The sequence below is a fragment of the Ischnura elegans genome, chromosome 7 (genome assembly GCF_921293095.1).
Source record: "Ischnura elegans chromosome 7, ioIscEleg1.1, whole genome shotgun sequence".
NCBI classification, from domain to species: domain Eukaryota; kingdom Metazoa; phylum Arthropoda; class Insecta; order Odonata; family Coenagrionidae; genus Ischnura; species Ischnura elegans.
The window spans coordinates 97,052,348-97,073,858 of NC_060252.1; the positions used below are offsets into that span (position 1 = coordinate 97,052,348).

At 39.7% G+C, this 21,511-nt stretch overlaps 1 protein-coding gene across 6 annotated transcripts in view; it reads left to right on the forward strand.

The window, feature by feature from the left end:
* The window catches only part of LOC124162915 (vascular endothelial growth factor receptor 1), a 261,857-nt gene that overhangs the window by 176,586 nt on the left and 63,760 nt on the right, over positions 1 to 21,511 (forward strand). The window contains exon 1 of one of the 6 annotated variants that reach the window (XM_046539651.1): positions 5,976 to 6,184. The exons of the other annotated variants lie outside the window; for them this stretch is intronic. Coding sequence (XP_046395607.1) covers positions 6,127 to 6,184 — 58 coding nt within the window. The 5' untranslated portion in view covers positions 5,976 to 6,126. Of the gene's footprint in view, positions 1 to 5,975; positions 6,185 to 21,511 lie in introns of those variants that run through there. 6 annotated transcript variants of the gene reach the window in all.

Sequence of the window (21,511 nt, forward strand, 5' to 3'; positions counted from 1 at the left end):
GTATCAAAATATTTTGATATTTTGATACTCTTGATTATTTATGTTTCGTATAACTATTTAGTGCTTCAACTAATTATAATTAAGCATAAAATATAGTTGCCATTAAACAGAACGCTTCTAATGGGATAAAAAGTGATTCAAATTTTAATTTGTGACCTCTCACGCTCCGGCGGGAAATCTATTACCAACTAGCAAACCGCTTGCCAAAGTCTCTCGAAGCAGATTTTTACTCTCCTAACCACATTAATAAATTTTTAGCAAATAGTAAACACCACCAAGAAATTCATCATACATCCGACAACTAAAAATTAAAACAAACAATTGCAACAGATGAACTTCATCTTAAACTGACATAACTGGAATAAACTATCTCATTCGTATAAAGTCCACTCTATATAAGTTTTAGCTATCTATAATCGGTTGCCCCATTTGCTATCCAATATACTACATTGAGAATTTAATATCATTTATCTTGATATACTCAGATTCCATGCAAATGCGCTTTATAAAGATACAGTTTCAAATATCAAACATCTTCTACCCTAGCAGGCAATCCTTTCCTAAGGATAAAAAAATCTAACAATATAAATTTATCAAATGTCCGAAATTTTAGGAATAATTAACTCAAATAACCTGAAAACGCTATCAATGAAAATTTTTGAAGCAGAGAAGGTGTCCGAGAGTTAATCATGGACATCAATAACAAAACCTTTGAAGTAACAATTATAATTAAATTTTGTGCTATAATTCACGAAAAAATTATCTGTATAATGCAAATTTTCAATCATTAGCGGTAATGGGAAATTTTTTACCGAAAAATAAAATTTTCAATGGGCAACGAGAACTTTGAATCCAGCGACAGACGGAACGAATCAGAACATTCGCTTTTCAGTAGTACTCTAATTTATCTGCAACCTTCCTGCCGATACAACTGTTGATTGCAGACTAGTTGCCCAAACACAAATAATGCCCAAACACAATGAATCAAACACTTAATAACAAGTAGTTAAATTTAAACTTTATGGGAAATTAATTAATAAATAGCCCAAGGAATTAGAAAATAAGAAATGTAGAAATGGAAATATAGGTCTCACCTCCACCAAATACCTGCGCCCACACAACCACTCGAAAATCGCTTCATCGAGAGTTATCTTTTGTTTTCATAGCGGTTTTGTGTCACCTCGAGGACGATGCTCATGTTTTTTAAGAGATAGTGTATTTATTCAGTAAGATAGGGAAGGAGTACAACTCAATAGCGTAGCAGCTTTCCGCCACATATATGCGATGCTTCAGACCAACGAATATAGCCGGGGAAACGAAAAAGAAACGCTACGACCACCCGCTGCAAAGCTTAGTGAGGTCCATGGCCATTAGGCCGGCCCTTATTTTTCAGAATTGAGAAAAGTTATGTTTTCCTTGTCTCAAAATGGTCCAAATGAGGTTCATGTTCACGTGTTAAAATTTTGTTACTTTAAAATAACGGCCACCCGTGCCCCAAGGGTCCTAAGTACTGAAGACCCTCAATTGAGGGGAAGTCTCTAGTAAGTGGTGCGGGCCGTGCCTCAGCGGCGCCGCGGTGCGGGGTAGCGCCCTGGGGGGTGGATCGCATTACGACGGACGACATCTCGTAAACGCTTAGAGATAGGTCAACACAAACAGAAAATCGGCCCTAAAAATATTTACCTTTACGTTTTACATAGAAATAGCACTTTTTCGGCCCCAAAAATCTCAATTGAGGGTCCTCAGTACTCGGCCCTTGGGGCGCGGGTTGCCGTTATTTTAAAGTAACCAAATTTTAACACGTGAATATGAACCTCATTTGGACCATTTTGAGACTAGGAAAACATAACTTTTCTCAATTCTGAAAAATAAGAGCAGGCCTAATGGCCATGGCCCTTATATACTCCATGGCATGCTACCCGCTACAAGTAATATGGCCGCCGGAGTTCGTCTGCCGATCGTCTCGCATTTATAATTAATAATTATTGATGTTTAAAGGGCTATAAGCTCATGATAACCATTTCTTATTACGTAAAAATATAGTAGGAATGCTTCAATAACCGACTTTGATGCTAATGAGTAAATATTTTACCTAATATAACTACCAATAACTACCCTAACAACACCGGATATCCGTTTCTGCCAGAAACTTTCTGGTCCGCCATGTCCCATATAGGTCCGCTTGCAATAAGATAATCCGAAAGTCGTCCGAATGGGATCTCGATAGGATATTCTGTTACTGGACTATATAACATTTATTATATATAATTTTTATGGTTACTAAATTCATATTTGTATCCCTGAAAGAGTTTTCTTCCGAGTCAAATCAAATTCAACGCTAAAACATGGATTTAATGATTCATTAAAGGAGTAAAATTGCGCAGTGCTCCAAAATAGTATGTATACATGAATATTCAAGGATCATTCCACAATGTTCCCCCAGAAAATTTTAATATTTCTGCTTGTAACTATAGTAATAATAAATTGTTCTTATTTCAGCGAGGCTTGCCATCAAAATTTTTGAACAGTCTATAAACTAGTAAATGTATTATACAATTGTTATACGAATTAAAAACTTAATTTTAAAGATTAAAAGTTTAAATTTATAGAAAATTAATAACTAAAGAGGTTAAAACTAGAAAATGTACGACAAAAAAGTTATGACATGTGAAAAGCATGGCAACGGGTTAGGATACTCTTTACCTCTAGGGTATTAACCTTTGGGTTATATTACCCTTTGGGTAATTCCAAGACCGCAATGTAAGAACAGCGATGTATAGTAACTTGCACAGAAAGGATATGGAACAATACAGCCTAAATCACATGATCATTTAATTCCGTCCCTCAGATTGAGAGCTGTAGCGTAAGCTTTCCAAGGACCAAAAAAAATGATCGCTTTATCCATCATTTTCTGAATCATACTGTCATTTCCACCGTTCCTTTTTCCATCGCTTATTCCGCCACTTTCCGTATTCACAACTGTCGCTCAAAAAATTCTAATCGTGACGTAAAAACAAAGCCAAGCACAGCGTTAAAATCGCCATTAGAGACCGTGGTTTCTGATTGGCTGAAATTCGGTACCAGCGATGGTTTCAGCCGTTTCAGCGACGGAAAAAGGGACGTGTCGAGTGATGGAAAAAGAGATGGAATTTCCAGCCCTGGAATCATCGCGGAAAAATGATTGCGCGAAACGGTCATTTTTCCGCCATAATTATAGCGATCGCTGGAGCTATCGTTTAAGAGCGACGGGAATAATGATCTTGCCATTTTAGGCTTAAGCGTCTTATCTTCGACATTGTAAATAATAATTTTCTGCGAATATTTACAGCGGTAAACATCTAAATTTTCTATGCAGGATACCTTTTCGTGTACGATTTTCTGCAAAATGATTCTAAAATATTTTAACGAATGAATAAAGATATTGATTATTCGGAAACTAATCCTATAATTTTCTGCTTGAATCATCGCAGTAAATTGGCAATTATGTTTTCATTCGATGAGCAATAGTCCTCGTGACGGGCTTCGCATTCCTGTGCTGGCAATGCCAGCATCTCCGTTGCCAAGGTTCTACACCCCGCTGACCCTTTTAAGCTATGTGCCAAGTGGACAGTCATACACGCTACGCGCTCGTAAAAATTTGGGGCGGACTTTGGAAATAGAATACTAATTTTTATTAACCGTGAGGTAGTAAATGAAACATTTTCTTGAAGCGTTTTTCAATGCTATCGTTTGTAATGCATGCTAAGACAACTATGGAGGACAGAGGGACAAAAGCGGCCTTGCTTGAGAATACCCCACTTGCATCGATAAAATTGGGGGCAATACAATAAATCAAAAAGAGTAACGCGGGTGTTAAAATAAACAAATTTCCGTGAACAGCAAAATTAAGGCGAAACAGTGAGCCTGCTTCGTGCCAAACACCTATTGATAACAGCATCGTTCTGGCATCCTACAGGCATCCTGTATAGCATGCTGGTGATTGGTCACCTCCTGCCAAACACCCTAAATGTGGCTGGCAGAGTATTATACGGATAAAGATACAACAGACCGCGAGTCAAATATGATGAGATTTTTGTGGCAAGTAGAGCCAGTAAACATGCATTTTAATGCCCAAGGAAGATGCCTTTACTAATGTCATGATGCGTAGTTTAAGTAAAAAACATTAAAATAATGGGCAAATAGGAAGCCCATCTCATGATTATGCGCTTGTTACAGTGGGCTTATTTGCAGTGATATTGCGGCAGATCTTTTTATTATATTTTACGTCCGTTAACTGTCATCCAAAGGCTACAGCGTTAATTTTAAGAAAATATACTTTGACGGGTCGGTCAATTTACGAGAGAAAATAAATTAAAGTTCTGGAAGTGTATTTATTATCTAGCATGAGCTGCACAATTCATGTGGTTTTAAACAATGCACATATCCCACATTTATTTCCCTTTAATGATGTAGTAACAAAATTATTGCGGGAGATGGGGATTATTATCAAATTTTCCCACTACTGACACCATAGAAAATGCCGAAACTCAATTTCCAAACTGGGGCGAAAGTGGCTCCGCTCCATTCGTCGCAATATTTTTCAATTAAGACTGTAACAGATGACGGCTTTGTGAGCTGGAACGCGTCGTACTCCTTGAAATTGCGGAAAATTGCCACTTCTTTTTTTTATAATTTAAAGCTCAACGCATGACGAAGAATCAGAAGGAAGTAGAGAGACATGAGTGTAGATCTATCGTCACCCAACCCAACGGGTGCTCACTTGAAGAAGAAGATAAGAAAGCTTCCTTAAAGCTTATCTCTTCAAGGATAAACGACAAGGAAATATTATAACACAATAAAACTCGATTAAAACGACGATGCAAGTAACGAAGTCCCGCCTATAACGAGGTTGAGTTCCTGGTCCTTTGGACTTTACTACGATCCTCAATGTTAATTTCTCCGTATGTAACGAGTTCGGATAATACGAAATCCCCGCTATTGCAAACTATTCTTTGGCCCCTCGGGGCCAAGGATAAACAACAAGGAAAAATTATAACACAATAAAACTCGCTTAAAACGATGATGCAAGTAACGAAGTCCCGCCTATAACGAGGTTGAGTTCCTGGTCCTTTGGACTTGACTACGATCCTCAATGTTAATTTCTCCGTATGTAACGAGTTCGGACAATACGAAATCCCCGATATTGCGAACTATTCTTTGGCCCCTCAGGGCATTTTCTCCACTTTTATAAAGAAATTCAGGCCATCTTCGCTACTTAGGCGTTCCGTACCTTATCATCAGTAGCTCTTACGTGTGGTCTTCAACACATATTCCTACTTTTGGTCTTAAAATATTTCCCTTGTCAGTCGTTTTGTGGAAAGGGTAGGACAAAGGTTATGTCACGGATCTGTTGCTTAAATAAAGACGATTTACGGAATATTATCCGGCAATCCTGTGATTTATGGGGCAAAATCCTTTATTATGGATATAATGAAATCTCGTTTAAAACAAAATAGAACTATGGTTACCTGAAATTCGTTATAAGCGAGTTTTAATGTGCTCCAAAAATTCGGAATGACGCCAATTCTGTGACAACGACGGCGCGGCGTGGCGGCGGCAGCCAAGACAATGAGTAGTCGACGCCGGCGCCGTGGCGTGACAAAGCACAGGTCTCAGCTGAAGTCTGAGGCAGAGAGGCTTACGGTCTTCCGGGCACCAACTGCGTCCATCTTTAAGTCAAAACTTACATCACTCCCTCTCCAAAGGGATGCTACTCCACCCCCACTCCTCACAGTTAAGTCACCACCTTGACTCCCCCCCACCTCTGACCCCCGCCTTTCCCCTTCCCCCACAACTGCTCTCCCCTCCCATTCATTCCCATTCCACGCGCGATTCCACGGAAAACCGCTTCACCGGTCGTCCGAGGTGACGCTATCTGTTTTCCCGGGAGGGAGTCGCAAGACGAACTTTCCCTTCTCCTTCACGGATACCCAAGGTGCCTCTTGCCTCTCCGCTCGCAGTATCGTTATGGCAGTGCCGCTGGACGGTTGAGGAAGGATATCCATACTGATTTTTACTGGATGAACTCCGTGATCAAGAGTTCTGTTGCGCGGTGACCAATAAGTGTGTGATTCATAACCAAAGGAGATGAAGGAGTCTCGTCGTCGGCTCTTGGTGCTTCTGGTGATGGCCGCTTGTTTTCAAGGTTCGTGCTCCCAACCATTCTTCAGTGTTTCAACTCATTACAGTGATAATACCACCACCGGAAACTAGAGGAAAGTGTTGAATGTGCCCCACTACTGGAGTTAGGGCCTATTCGATCGGAATATCAGCGGCATTGTTGTGTCAGTTTCGATAACATGGGCTAACGATTGTTGGCGATCACTAATTTTGTACCCTTTAAAATCGTTATATTAAGTGGAGAGATACTGCTTTATATTTTTCGATACTAGATCTGTATTTATGGTGAAGACAATCATTATAGGTACTTATTTACAACCACTGTGTAAGGTGAAGCGGTAACTGTCGGTTCCGATAATGCGCGATTGCCAACCTTCACCAAATTTATATTAGATAAAGCAGTATAGTTGTACAATTTAAATTTTTGATAGCAAAACAACGTTATACTTCATTACATAGTTTGTGTCAGGTGAAGCTGCATCGCTTTCTGCCCCGATAATACGCGATATCGATTGTAGGTACAGACATCGGTGATGCTTCTTTGCAATTTTCGTGATAGATAGAAGTGAAGTAATAGTGAGTGATTAGAAGTTGGAATATCGTTCCGTATTTTCGCACGTGAGCGGAAATAATTCCATGCAAGACGATGAAAGGGGGTGTGGCAGGGAATATTTAAGTCTGAGTCACACAATCGTTTTTGCGCCATTGTATACGGATATCAGAAATTATGGCTCCCATTTATGTATGACATGATTATTAAAGTAATGATAGGGATAGGTACGCAATCACTTTTGTTCAACTAAGCACTTCCCATTTTCCGCCCCTTTCACGTCAATTAGCGAATTCGTATGTAATGTTGCGAACATTGTAAGCAGTAAAAGGTCATGTGAAAATGGGCAATACGGCTGAGCAATGGGCGAAATGCCAGTTATGACCTGTAATTTTCCCGATCCGTGAAATCTAAACGAAGCTTTAATGATGTTTTGAAATCGAAGAACCGAGAAGACGAATTTATTGGACGATTTGCTGTTGTGAAACATGGCAGACACATGAATGGAAATGTAAAAGCTAGGATTTTTAGCATTTTCTAAAGCTTTTAAGCATTCCACTCGTTAAAATGAACACCTATGATTATGAGTAGTCACATCGAAAAAAATTAACCTAAAGGTAGTATTATATGAGAGGGTATAACGCACTTTTAATCTCATACAATTTTACAACTATGATTTTAATGTAACAACAAGAGCACAATGCGGCATTCAAACATATATTTTTCCATCCAATTTACAATCACCGCGATCGATGGAATCCCAAAAATTATTAGGTATCCCAAGGGCGGATCCAGGATTTTATTCTGGTAGGGGAATGGTCTGACAAGCAAACCATCTTCTCATACTGGAGATTAAAAACAGGATAAAACAATTAATGTACGAAACATTCTCTTTATTTTAATTTCAAAGTGAATAATATGAAATTAAGTAATTGAGGCTCCGTAATGTACTAAACAAAACAAACGTAATGATAACCGTATGGATTATTTTGCATATTTTTTATGCTGCAGGGGGCACGTGCCACCCTCTAACTCCGCCTATGTACGTAATCGGAAAACGCACCAGCCTTGAATTCGTACTAAAGGTCAAATGAGTAGATTTTTTGCGGGAATTTAGAACTCTACTTTCTTTTTGTTGGGAGAATTTTGTTATTTTTTCTCTGGAGGAAACTATGAACCTCTTGGCTCTATGATAGCCCGATTTAGTTCCTCTATCCTCAATCCTGACAAGTGACACGAATAGCTTAACATTATAGAATTTTATAATTCATTTGCTTTCAGCCATATCATAACAAAAAATCTCTTTTGAAAAAGTAGGTATATAGAAAGTGCATATATTGAGGGAAATAAGGTTCGCAGGATGCATTGTTTTTTCTTCAAGTTTTGTGGTGAGTTAGAATTCGGTATCATTGGGATTCTTATACGAAATTTTGAAAAATAATTTTTTTTAATTTAAAGTAAAAATACGACTAAAAAAGAGATGAAAGTTACACCGGAAATTTCAAATCACTGAATAGAAACATAGTAGAGACGCCAATCAGAGGTAGTATGGGATGGAGTCAGCTTTATCTGGTCACACAACGCTACATTTATTAAATCAAAGACACCACCCTTCTGCCCGAACAGAGAATTAATGTAGAAAATTTGATTTTGGCTTTGTGAGAAGAATTTTATGGAGCAAAGACAACTAAATGATCTTTTTTTGCATGGAATTCTACTACGCTTCAACTTCAAAGCTCACATTTAGCTCGATTGGTGCGTTATGCATAAGAAAATAGCAAACACGAAATTCAGCTTGACCTTTCCAGAGAGATTTAGCACAACGAAAATACATGCTTTATAATTTGACATCATTATTGCAATCCCAACTCGGTTCCATCGGTCATCTTTGTTGGCCCTCGAAATAACGAGGTAAACTAAGAAAAATATAGGAATTATTTACCAAACATTTTTTACAATTCAATACGGCTGACGTTACAGCAAGGCAGTGGATAGCGAGGGAAAGGGATGATGGGTCCAATCGACCACTCCCCCCCGACATCTTAAATCTTGTGTGTACCCAACCAGTGCATGGATGAATGTTCCACGAAATACACAAAGAGCCAGTTTTAAATTGTCTGGTTAGCTTAAACCATTAGAAGAGACAGCCTCCAACTTTACTTAATGATGGCTGAGAGTCCTGTAGGGGGGGGCCGGGGGCACGTGCCCCCCCCCCCCCCCCCAGAGCCCTAGAAAATGTGCAAGATTTTTAATATGGTTCCATTATCATTGCGTTCGTTTTGTATTACGAGGTATCCTTGTGCCCCCCCAGAACAAAATCCTGAATATGACCTTGCTTGTGCCCCCCCAGAAATAAATCCTGGATCCGCCCCTGCCTGTAAGCTTGAAGTCTGATCTTACACAGAAGCTGACTATAACTTTCGGCAACCGCCAGTCAAATTCGAAGGCTGCATCATCTTATGTTTAGCGCTAAACGGCTATCATACCATCTGTTTTAAATAAATTCCATTAAAAACATTCTTGCTGCGGCTCTGCTTCACAACCATCATCACAGATCCAAATTCATCAGTCATGGGTGTCACTCGAAGTTAGCTTCACCGTCAGAAGATATGTCCCCATTCCAACCAAAACCAGTCGGAAAATTGAAGGAAGCGATTTTTTTTCCGGTGGCATCTTCTTCCGAACCTGATGGATGCATAAAAAAGGACCTTCGCTTCTTCGAAAAGTGTGTTAAGGCTGCCGCCGGTGTACTCTTCCAGTGTGACACGAGGAGGCTTTTAAAGTCCCCCTCTGAAAGAAGGTGGAAGTCGACGCATGTCCGTGGAATGCCTTTGCTCGCAACGCCCTCTCGCGGCGGAGGGGAGATTATTGTGTTTTCGCCGCCAAAGAGGGAGTGGCCCCTCAGGCAACGAGAGGCCTCGACGCACTGGAAGTCGTGACACGGTCTCCGACTGGCTCATTTTGCGGCCGACGATTTTAGAAGTTCACCCAGCGATCCACAGCGGTCCAATCTGCTGGAACACGTCAGTGTATCCAAGCACGCTTGTGACGTATTCTTCCAAATCGAACAGAGGCACAGCCACCTAGAGAGAAGGCCCGTTCACAGGCGTGTGATGTCACTCATTGTAGTGCTACCGCCACAGCATGGCAGAGCAGAAGTAGTCGTGGTGCTGTCTGCCAGTGGCGCAGCGAGGGGGGTTTGGGTGATAAACACCCCCCCCCCCCAAGAGCTCAGAGAAATTTTTAAGGTTAATCCATTTTACTTATTTGGAACAGTACTACTTATAAAATAGTGTTAGGATTCATCAAATAACCCTCAGAAAGCCTTAAAACTCGCCATTTTGAACCATTACTATTATTTTTTTCTGGGGGAGGGCCCCCGAAACGCCTGCTTACCCTGGTGGGTATGCAATACCCCCACATCCGTAAGTATTAGTTGCGCCTAAAACCCCCCCTAGCCTTAATTCCTAGCTGCGCCCCTGGCGTTTGGAGCTTCATATTTCATCCATATGTAGACAGGATTTTTATCTATCTCGTGGTAAAGGAATAGTTTTCTATTATAATTCATAAATGTTTGGGTGTGCACTTGCTAACATGCGTACATGCACGCGCCGCCACTTGTGACACGGTCTCCGACTGGCTCATTTCGCGGCCGACGATTTTAAAAGTTCACCCAGCGGTCCAATCTGCTGGAACACGTCAGCGTATCCAAGCAAGATTGTGACGTATTATTCCAAACCGAACAGAGAGGCCTTGTAACAAAACGGCGGCAAATTTGACTGTGCAACGGGCGATCAAATGTTATGGCCACAATGTTTGTTATACATCTAGAACATACTCTGCGAGTCACTTCTCACTCAGTGTGTCAGGCAGGGGATGGTTTTCAAAATGATAATGACCCTCAGAACAACGTTAAAATTCATTGAAAGTGATCGGCGGCTACATTCTATGAAGAATGTATTGTAAAGCTTACTCACATGCGCAAAAAAATGCCTCAATAGCCGAGACTTTTAATTCGAAAAGTAACCGAAAGCGTAGGGGTGAAATTTTCTCTTCTTATCTTCCAAATGCACTTCTTCAATTCAGGATCTTTTGGAAAGCTAAAAACTTGAACCATGTCCCGGAGTTTCCTTCACATCCCGGCAATACACACACGAAAGGCATTTTTAACAAAAATACCTCACAAATACAAAACGTGAACAACGCGATCTCCAAAGGCTTATGATCGGGCCTTCTTTCTAGGAGGATATGGCACCAGCCGTGAAAGAAAATAGTCCCAGACCGGATACAGTTTTATCGATGAGATACAATTTTATCGATGCATATGAATTCGCCAGTCCTCTTGTATCTTCTTTCGCCATTAAAAAAATAAAGAAACAAAACCTTTTTAGTAACTTACTAAGGGCGATTTCTTGTATCTTGATGGTCCACCCCCGTATCCAGATACGTAAAATTCCTGTGCCGTCTGGGTAATTCGTTTCACATCTGTGTAACACTTTCTTCACGCCCGGATCAATTTTTGACGAATCGTGCAGCTTTCTATGTATTTTATTAAGTTAATTAAATGTCTTTTTAGCCAATAGTATGGAACGGAAATGGTTTATAAGGTCAATGTGTTCGGTTTGACAGTCGCTTGTGGGGTGCCGCTAAATACAGGGGCCTGTTTGGGCAGGTGCCACTGTAAGCGACTATCAGGCACAAATATCATACAGAGAAAATCGCGAGGCATCAAGTTTTTCTTCCACCGCTTTTAGCCATATACCTATGGTATTTAGCACCATTACCTTAATTCATAATTTTGCACCAGTTACTAAGGCAAAGAGACTTGCGAAAAAGCCCTTACAGCTACCATAAATCAAGAAAAAATATCTCGTAAATTATAAAGTTAATGACTATCACGTCAAGTAATCACCTTAGCAATAAAGGGGAAAACCATTATGGCAAATTCACCTCCACATATAACATCTTGCGACGTATGGGCTTTTCCATTTTCGATAATTATATTTCTCTAGCGAATAACACTAAGTGTGGAGGAAGGATACAAATATCTCCTTTGATCATCCCAACCGAACAGTACCCACGGATGTCGTCAATCACTAAAACATATTAATATAATTGAAGGATGGAAAACCATGTATGGAAAACAAGCTGGTAGAGCCGAACGAAAAATCTCCCTAACAATAGGATAAACATCCATTTTGATTCTTTAGGTATGAGAAATATAAACAAGACCGTGGCCAATTGGACGTCCAAGGATTCTAACCTCCCATTGAATTTTTGGAAGGAACCGTTTCTTGAAATGCAACCCATATCCACGAGAATCCAGCCGCCCGCCATTTTTTTCTGAAGAGGAACTCGAAAGTAGGCGTATATTTTGCACTTCGGAGAATAACAATCACGATAACAATATTAATGATGCATCCTGATTTTGTTACGTGTGAGGGCTAGAATACGTGCAGACATGCAGGCCCTGTTGTTATCTCCAGAAACTTCACACAAAAGCCTAGTAATACGGTACATTAATCAATGTTCAAATGTATGAACGCGTGAATGAACAGCGCAGTGTAACAACCCAACTTGTGCGAATGTCTGAACAAAAAAGAACATTTTAAAATTTGGTTCATGCATTCATGAATGTTTCGCACCACCAACATCGTTCATAAATCGTAGACAAAACTCAATAAGAATGGGTACAATACAAAAAAATTCCTCGCACTTCGCACCGGGTGACGTTTTAAAACAACGCCGACGTTTCAACAACCGATTTTTCTATCATCCTAGTGACGTTCTCTCGCTTCTTTGTCAGCATATATACGAGGGTATTACGGAGGGTGTCAGTTCTGACGAAGAGTAATGAGAAAACGTACATGAAGATAGACAAGCCATCTGTCGAAACGTCAGCGTCATTAGAAAACATCACCCCGTGCGAAACCCGAGAAACGTTTTCATATTAAATTCATTACAAAAAACTTAAGCATTTATTAACAGATACACTAACTTGCGCATGCTACTAAAATATTTTCACCTTTTATTGATGGAAAATTCTATTGATTGTCGCTGACCGTAATCAATTCTGTTAACGCCTTGGGCGGTTGCGCATTGCGAGTATGAAACAATCTGGCCGGGGAAATACTACGGGCGTCCTTCGAATCGCCGTGTGTCGCACGTTTAGTTCCCAACGAATCATTCCCATTCCATCGAGCTTTTGTCGAGTAATCGTCATGAAATTCCACGTCAATCGTGCAGGGAGTTGGTAATGAGAGCCAACTGTTTACCTACAGTGGAAATACCACTAGCATTGTGACGTCACAGCCGTCGCGAAAACGAATTAGAAATGCCGAACGACAATAAGCGAAAGTATTTTTTTTGATAACTCCGTGTTTTGGTTCATAAGCATCCAGGCACATCGCTATGTTTTCGTCAAAGTTATTGAATTAGTACCATAATGTGTCGTATTTTTCCCATAATTTCACCGCGAAAAAAAATATTATTTTAATGTTTGTTAATCAAAATAACCTAGAGCTTCGAACGTGCATCACCCAACATGCCTTGGAAAAAGCGGTGGCTTAGAAAAAGATTGCCGTTTTTATTGATATGCATACACTCTTAGAGCTAATGTAAAATTTCCCAAAGAATGAGGGAGGAGAGTGTATTGTGAACCTAGAAAGCACGTCACTTTTTACAACGCAAGGCTTGCTTTTAAAAATGAATTAAACCCTAGAAGAATTTTCAGTTTTTCGGTTATTTTTCTTGCGTTAGGGATCTCAAATCCATTATCAAGATAGGCCTCATTTTACAGCATATCAACGGTTAATGATATAAGGCAATTTAATGGTTTTATAAGGTGAAAATTTCCAACGACCGTTAAAAAAAACTCCCTTCCACCTTGAGCTTTACCTGAATTAGAGATGAATGGTCATCCAGGTCGAAATTTTTAACCAGAATTCTTAAATTATATGGAAAGCACTTCGTTACTGGTAATCAGAAGAAGCATTGACAATTCTCGATCGCAATTTTAGAAGCTAATCGATGATCAAAAATGCATATGAGTTAGATAGGAATACACATAGAATGATGAGTATCCAATGAGACGTATCTAGGGTTGCAATGATCAATATTAGGTAATTATAAATAAGGGCATTCCATGATACATATATGCTAAATAAATGAGAAATTAAAAAACAGGGAGGTACAGTAGTATAAGTAGATGGATGGGAAGTAATGATATAGCTAAAACCGGAGGACGGTAGAAAATTTAAAAGCATGCAGCCTTAAATAGTGGCGCTCGGTTGCTAGGATACTTGTCAATACACGTGTTAGTCCGCAAGCAAGGAGGTTGTAAATATCTGGAGGCGCTGTATTCGAGTTTTTAGCGTGGTCAGAATTCCGCCATCTTGGTTTGACTATTTTAGAACTACTACATGTAGGGGCCTCTTGTTATGTAGGGACGAATATGTAGGGTCGACTAAGAATACGGGACTTCAGTGCACGTATATAATCAAGTACGAGCGTGCTGCGCCCGCTCCCAGCGGGCTTCCCCCGCTCTTTTCAATGCGGATCCACAGAGGGATAGGCGCGTTTCTAATTTTAAAATGTAGAAAAAAAAGGCAGGGTCTTATGTACAAATTTAATTGGAATGTTCATGTACAAATTGAGGTCAGAGGACCTCTTTAAACACAACATTGGAAGTAATTACACTATCCTCTGTTAAACGCACATGATGACTCATACTTACGTGTCAACAGGGGACTTGAATGTGGAATCAGCCGCATTTTGATAAAAGTTATTTAAAGAATGCGAGATATTGTTGCAAATGAGCAAATGTATCAGTTTGTGCGCCGTTAACGTCAGGAATATTTACCGGTTTTTGTTTTTTTTTATTATTTAAAAACCAATTTTAGGAAACAATAGCAATATTTAGGAAGTAAGATATGCCGTCGCATGTTCTCTGATAAATTCCGTGCATTTTGGTACTCCATTTGTAGAGTTTGGTTGCGTATAAGTTGAGAAAAAGGTATCTATACAGTAGAAATAATATAGAATCTTCTATTCCGTATATTGCCTCTGATTTATAAAATGAAAATGCAACAATTACTTCTTGATTGTCGTCGGAGTTTCCCAATCGTTCGTCATACTACTGTGCAAATTAAACTGTCCACATAGTCATATCGTGGTGATAATATATCGTCGTGAACATACTTTCGCTCTATTATTGCAACCGGTTCGCTATCGTAAGATTTCCATTGGCCGTAACATTATTAATTACCAGTAGAAGTGCAGGGGAATGGATAGTTTACACTAGTAAAATGTTATTTCCGGCTAAGCCAGTTGCACAGCGGAACCGTGGTGATTGACAGGAATTTTTCCTTGAGAAAAGATATTCGAGGCATATTTTCGCGAAGCCTTCCCAAAATGATAGAAAAAAGGTTTACTGAGTTCGTTTGCGATAGTTTATTTTAACGAAACAACGATCATGACCGAATATTTCACCAGATAGTTAGCATCGACTCTTATGGGATTATCAATGTTTTGGTCAAAGTAGGCGTGGCTATCCTACCCAAGCACCCCCATTCCTGCCACACTGCGCTCAACGCTCGGAAGCAGTGGTGCCCCCTCCAGTATATTTACAACCTCCTTGCCCGCTAGAGATAGGCTAGGCGGCGAACGTATCGCTTATTTAGAATAGAATAGAATATTTTTATTATGCTCTAGGTAAAACATATGAGAGCAAAAAAAATGGAAAATACAGGAAATGTTCTAAATCTTAACAAAGGCATTTTGACAAGTAGTTGATATTTATACATAAGATGTAAAATATTCAATACTAATAACACAGAAGTATATGTTTTAACTTAGACAGTAATAAACACACACATGCATATGCATATTTATGTAGAAATTTTTGTTAACATTACAACTTTAAGATAATAACTCTAATTAGAGTTTAGGAGACTGAATGAAGCCCAGACTTCAAATACGAGTACAGCCTTCTTTTAAACGACTGAAGTGATTGTGACGACTTTATATTTGGCGGAAGAGAGTTCCAGAATCTAGACGCAGTTGGATGAAAAGATTTGAAATATATATTGGTGCGGGCTTGGGGAATTTGAAGGTCAGAAACACGGCGGGTGGAAATTCCAGTAACTTTTTTGAGGGGGATGAATAATTCGTACAGGTATACAGGAGTCTGTTTTTGGAATAAGGAGAACAGAAAAGATCCCAGGATATGATCCCTTCGGCTGTGAAGAGGTAACCAATTCAGATCAGTGTAGGATTTGGACAAATGTTCATCTCTACGCAAATCAAATATAAATCTAACACAGGAGTTAATTAACCGTTGCAAACACATTTCAAGTACAATAGGTTAAGGTTAAGTACATTATAGACTAGTATACAATAATCAATAATGGGGAAGATAACAATCGCTTCACCATCGCTTATTTATGGTAATATGTTCGTAGATAGCAGGTATGAGCTTAATATTTTTGGCAATAAACGATTACATTCGCCGTAATCTATCGTATCTCTTGAGGTCTAATAGGTATATAGGCATGTAGCTTTGCGATTCGAGCGCCACTACTGACAGCGACTGGAACAGACTGGAATGAGTCAATTAAGTCACCGGAGTGGAGTGTAGTAGGACTTCCTGTAGTAATTTAAACTCTGATGTATAGGGCCATACCCATTATTCAGCAAGAATCACAGGACCACTTTTTAAGTCCCTTCAGCGATTGATTTTCAGGGGCCAAAATAGCGGTCGTCCGACCCATCATTTTCTGAATCACACGGTCATTCCCACCGTCCCTTTTTCCATCGCTAATTTTGTTACTCATCGTATTTAAAACTGTCAATCAATATCAATGGATACGAAACCCTAGGGCGGGCTCGCGGGGTTACAACCTGGGCCGAGGTCTCAAGCTATAAGCTTATCACCTCTGCACCGCAGGAGGGGGGAGGATAGGAAGGAGGCGCCGCCGCGATAGGAGCCCGACGACGCCTCCTGGGAGTGGATAGGGAAGGAAGGGAGGGGACGAGGAATCCCGCACCGTCACAGAGGCGTGCGGGTCCTACCATCAGCGAAACCAGCCATCAGCCATTGCTATTCTAACAACTTTGGAGAATCATTCTATGAGGAAGAATGATCGAACGATCAAATCGTTAGAATCAATATCAATCAAAATCCAAGCGTGGTATTACAATCGCTGTTAGAGGCCATGCGTTCTGATTGGCTAAAAGACGATACCAGCGATGGTATCAGCCGTTTCAGCGACGGAAAAAGGGACGTGCAGAGTGATGAAAAAAGGGAAGGTATATCCATCCCTGGAATCACCGTGGAAAATGATCGCGCGAAACAGTCATTTTGCCTCCATCATTGGAGCGATCCCTGGAGTTATCGCTCGTAAGGGACCGAAAAAATGATTGTGTGATCCAGGATTAACAGTTCCGCTTTCATCTAAAGCCTGCATTGCACGATCATTTGTATCCACTCATTTTCATAGTAAAATAGGAAGTTAGTGATCTTGTATATGGCTAAATTTTGTGATATCTTGAAGGATTTGGTGCTTTCCCGGCGAATCTTGCTGATGAACTCTTTTCGGGAAATCAGCCCGGTCAGGATGGACATTGCTGCCAACGTCTCCATAGCCTTCTCTGCCTCCGTCATCAGGGCGAATGACATACCTTTTTTTCAACAAAAATATCAAAATTAAAACTCACTGCATCATATCCTTAATTCTTGACTGTCAGTAATCGCCTCGACTGTAAATACAACATCCATTTAGACTCGAGAACTTTATCTCCGATTGCAAAAATGATAATCTTTTCTTCGAAATTTCAACATAAATATCAACGCTTACTCGTTCATATTTATAATAATAAAAATTGCTTGATTAAACTCGTCCGAGACTTGAAAACTACCTTTGAAGGGATGGCTTTCGCTTCTATACGTTCATTTTATGCAACCTCCGACGGACTTATATCCGCCTATTGTTTTTCCTTATAAAATACACTGGTTAGTAGTAAGCACCGCATTACAATTCTCGAGCATTACATGACAATCTTCGACAATAGGCAATGACCACGCCCTGTTCTTTGACAATATTAGCGACACAATACAAAACATAGTAGCGCCACACGAAGCAGATTACTTTAACACTGATTCCATAACTTCAACAGATTCGCGTAATCTCTCCCGTCCACCGATGACGCTTTTCATTATCAGTGCGTAGAATTTTTATCTATAAAGCAGCCTGAAAGTCCATAGATGACCCATGTGTTGACTCATATGAAGCGGATTACCCGAAATAAAAGATAGGGACAGACGCTGAGGACGTAAGTACTCTGATATTTAATCTTTAAGTATATACACATCGTTCATTGGCCTCGATCAATCAACGATGAGAATTTGATGTGAAGAAAAGCTCTTCGCGGGACGAGAACGAGGAAGTCAGAGTGATGAGAAAAGGCAGGACGCAATCTACATCATAGATGTAACAGGAGATTTAATAACTTTTACGGGTACATGATAGCATATAGTATTTCGTACGATGTTCCTCCCAGTTCCTTTTAGAGGTCGATATACTTCCTCTAGACCGGAAGATAACGATGGGCAGACCGAAGAGAAGATGGAGGAACTGTGTCGAGAAATAATGGGGTAGTTTCCTTCATCAAAGAAAACGAAAGGCACTGATTGCGATTCGTTACCCACCATTAGTGTATTCATAATATAAAAATTACTTGGTTTTAGAAATCCCAGTTTAGACGAATGTTAATGGTCAATTTTAACCTCATTTGAAAAATGCCAGATTGGCGCCCATGCGATTCCAATCCACTAGACGTCACAGGGACCTAGATTCTATACGAGTAGATAGGAGTTTTACATAGTCTGAGATAACCAATGCATGAATGAGGCACAGAGCTCAGGGAAACATTTCTTAATAATCACCTATTAAAATTGTCTACGGTCGGTAAGTTTCCTTCGTTTGATAAGGTATTGATAATCCTTATTTAATCCAAGCGCTACCTGCTAGCGGGGTGCTCTACGCTACCGCCATGCTCGGCAGCAAGCAGTCTGCATCGTAGCGGCGTTCATAGCCTCGCACCCAAGTGGCCTCACACAGCAGCAGCCAGACGTCACACGGGGTTTTCCCAGCATTCATACTTAGCCGTCGCGTTTTCGCGCTCTTGAAATTTTTCCCTTTTCAATTAATCGCAAAAAATAGATATCGTCATTTAAAAATCTAAAAGCGTGAAATATGCACTACAGGAGTACTAATCTTTCGATTTAGGCAATAAAAAAGTAATAGGAAACGACCCTATTGAGGGAGAAGGGTTTGACTGAAAGAGATTCCCAGGATCGACTGCCTTAGAGGCGACTAGTTGTGGACAGCGACCCCTGAATGTGAAAGGGGGTAGACGATGCGATGAGCTCGAATTTTCCGTAATTTGGATATTGGAGGGATGGACAATTCTTGAAGCTTCTTATCGTAGTGCCATTGCTATGGCAATCATGAATTTTATTTTGTGATAAAATTTCGATTAAAATATAGATTATTACTGAATAATTACTATGAAAACCTAAATTAACTATTCAAAGTATTCTCGTAACTATTTATTGTACAATTAGTTGTCTCAGGTAGGGGCGCAGCTAGGAAATAAGGCTGGGAAGGGCATTTAGGCGCTACTAATACGGGGATGTCTGGAGGTATGGCATACCCGCCAGGGTAAGTGGGAGGTGCGGCGCCCTCCCCAGAAAAAAAATTAGGATAAATAGTGGGTTTTTACGGCTTTCTGAGGGATATTTTATAAATCCTTAAAAAATTCTACAAATAATATTAATGCAATTAAGTAAAATGGATTTAACGTGAAAACATTTCTGAGCTCTGGGGGGGGAAGGGTTTATCCCCCAAACCACACCCCTCGCTGCGCCACTGGTCTCAGGTGTGACTTTATGGAATCTACCAAACATAATGAAATATATCACAGAACAGTGAATAAATCAGAGAACGGTCACACGAGTGACAATTTATACTCTGACTTGCATGCATTTTTACCATATGATGACGTGCTACATCGAAAACTAGGTCGTACATTAAATATTTATGGGGGATTTCATCTCAAATCAGGCAGAGGGGTGTCAGGTGACCGTCACCGATTTCTCTGAAATTTATATATGTGAAAGCAGTATCCTTATGATGAATAATGATGCCTTTACCTCTGCTCAGAACTGAACCGTCATAAAGTTACCGCCCCTTGAACATTGCAGTGTCAGGCCTCAGAGTAAAAAATGAAAAATCACATAAATGCTGATTACTAAGGAACCATGGCTTATAAAGCAGTGGTTATTATTTTATTTTGAAGAGAATTCATTTATGCACATTCTGGCATAACTTGCAAATCATTTGAAGCAATAATAAACAAATAGGACTTGTTTAAACAATAAAAATTTGTCATTATTTAACAATTTATTACTAAAAAAGGCCACCTTTTATTTTCTTTAAAATTTATCAGTGGGTAGTTCAAATGTTCTGCTTTCATTTAAAAAAATAAAAAACGGTAGTATTTTTATACTTTTTGTTTTAAGGCATGTCAAAGTTAGGCATGTTTTCGACTCTTATACACCAAGATTGCATACCTTCAAGGGGGTAAAAATGAAGTGTCATTCTTCTTAGCATTCATAATAGTGAAAAGTTCATATCTGAATGATTGGTTACATCTATTGAGTGAAAGCAAGTTCAATCTTGTTTACTTCCATGGCATCCAATGTGTGCAAACACCCACTGCTACTGGCTGGAAACGATGAATGAGTCGCAATTTGCACAGAGTATTTTTCAATGGCACTTCACATAAGTCTTCTACTTTGGCCATGTGGATCATTTTGATGGACCATGTGGATGCATAAACGAGGCACTAATGTCATTCCCTTCTAAAGACACTGCAGTGATTTTAAAAATTCACCAGGTTTTTGGGAAACACACAAGGAAGTCATTCATGGTGAGATTTTGAGTACTGTACGTCTTTATATCTGGATTTGTTAGTGTCACAGCCTGTTTGATTGTGTGGATTACAGAGCGAGCGATAGTTGTCCCGTGTCTGTTAACTACCAACACATGAAACTGTTGATGCCATGTACAGGTGCTCCTTTCACCCAATCATTTTTTTGTCTACATAGGGTGGTTTCCTATTATTGTTTATTGCCTAAATCGAAAGATTATTACTCCTGGAGTACATATTTCATGCTTTTAGATTTTTAAATGATGATATCTGTTTTTTGCGATTAAATGAAAAGTGAAAATTTTCAAGCGTACGAAAACACAATGGTTAAGTATGAATGCTGCGAAAAGCCCGTGTGACCTCTGGCTGCTTGCTGCCGAGCATGGCGTTAGCATAGAGTTCCTTTCTAGCTTGGTTTAAATAAGGATTATTAATACCCTATCAAACAAAGGAAACTCTCAGACCAAAGGCATATTTAATAGGTGATTGTTAAGGGATGTTTCCCGGAGCTCTGTGCCTCATGAATGCATTGTTAATCTCAGATGATGTAAAACTCCTATCTATTCGTATAGCATCTAGGTCCCTGTAACGTCACTTGGAGTGGCATCGCATTGGTGCCAATCTGGCCTCTTTCAAATGAGGTTAAAATTGACCATTAACATTCGTCTAAACTGGGATTTCTAATACCAAATAATTTGTATATTATGAATACACTAAAGGTGGGTAACAAATCGCAATCAATGCCTTTCGTTTTCTTTGATGGAGGAAATTACCCTATTCGGTTAGTTTAACATGTGTTAAATGCAAAAG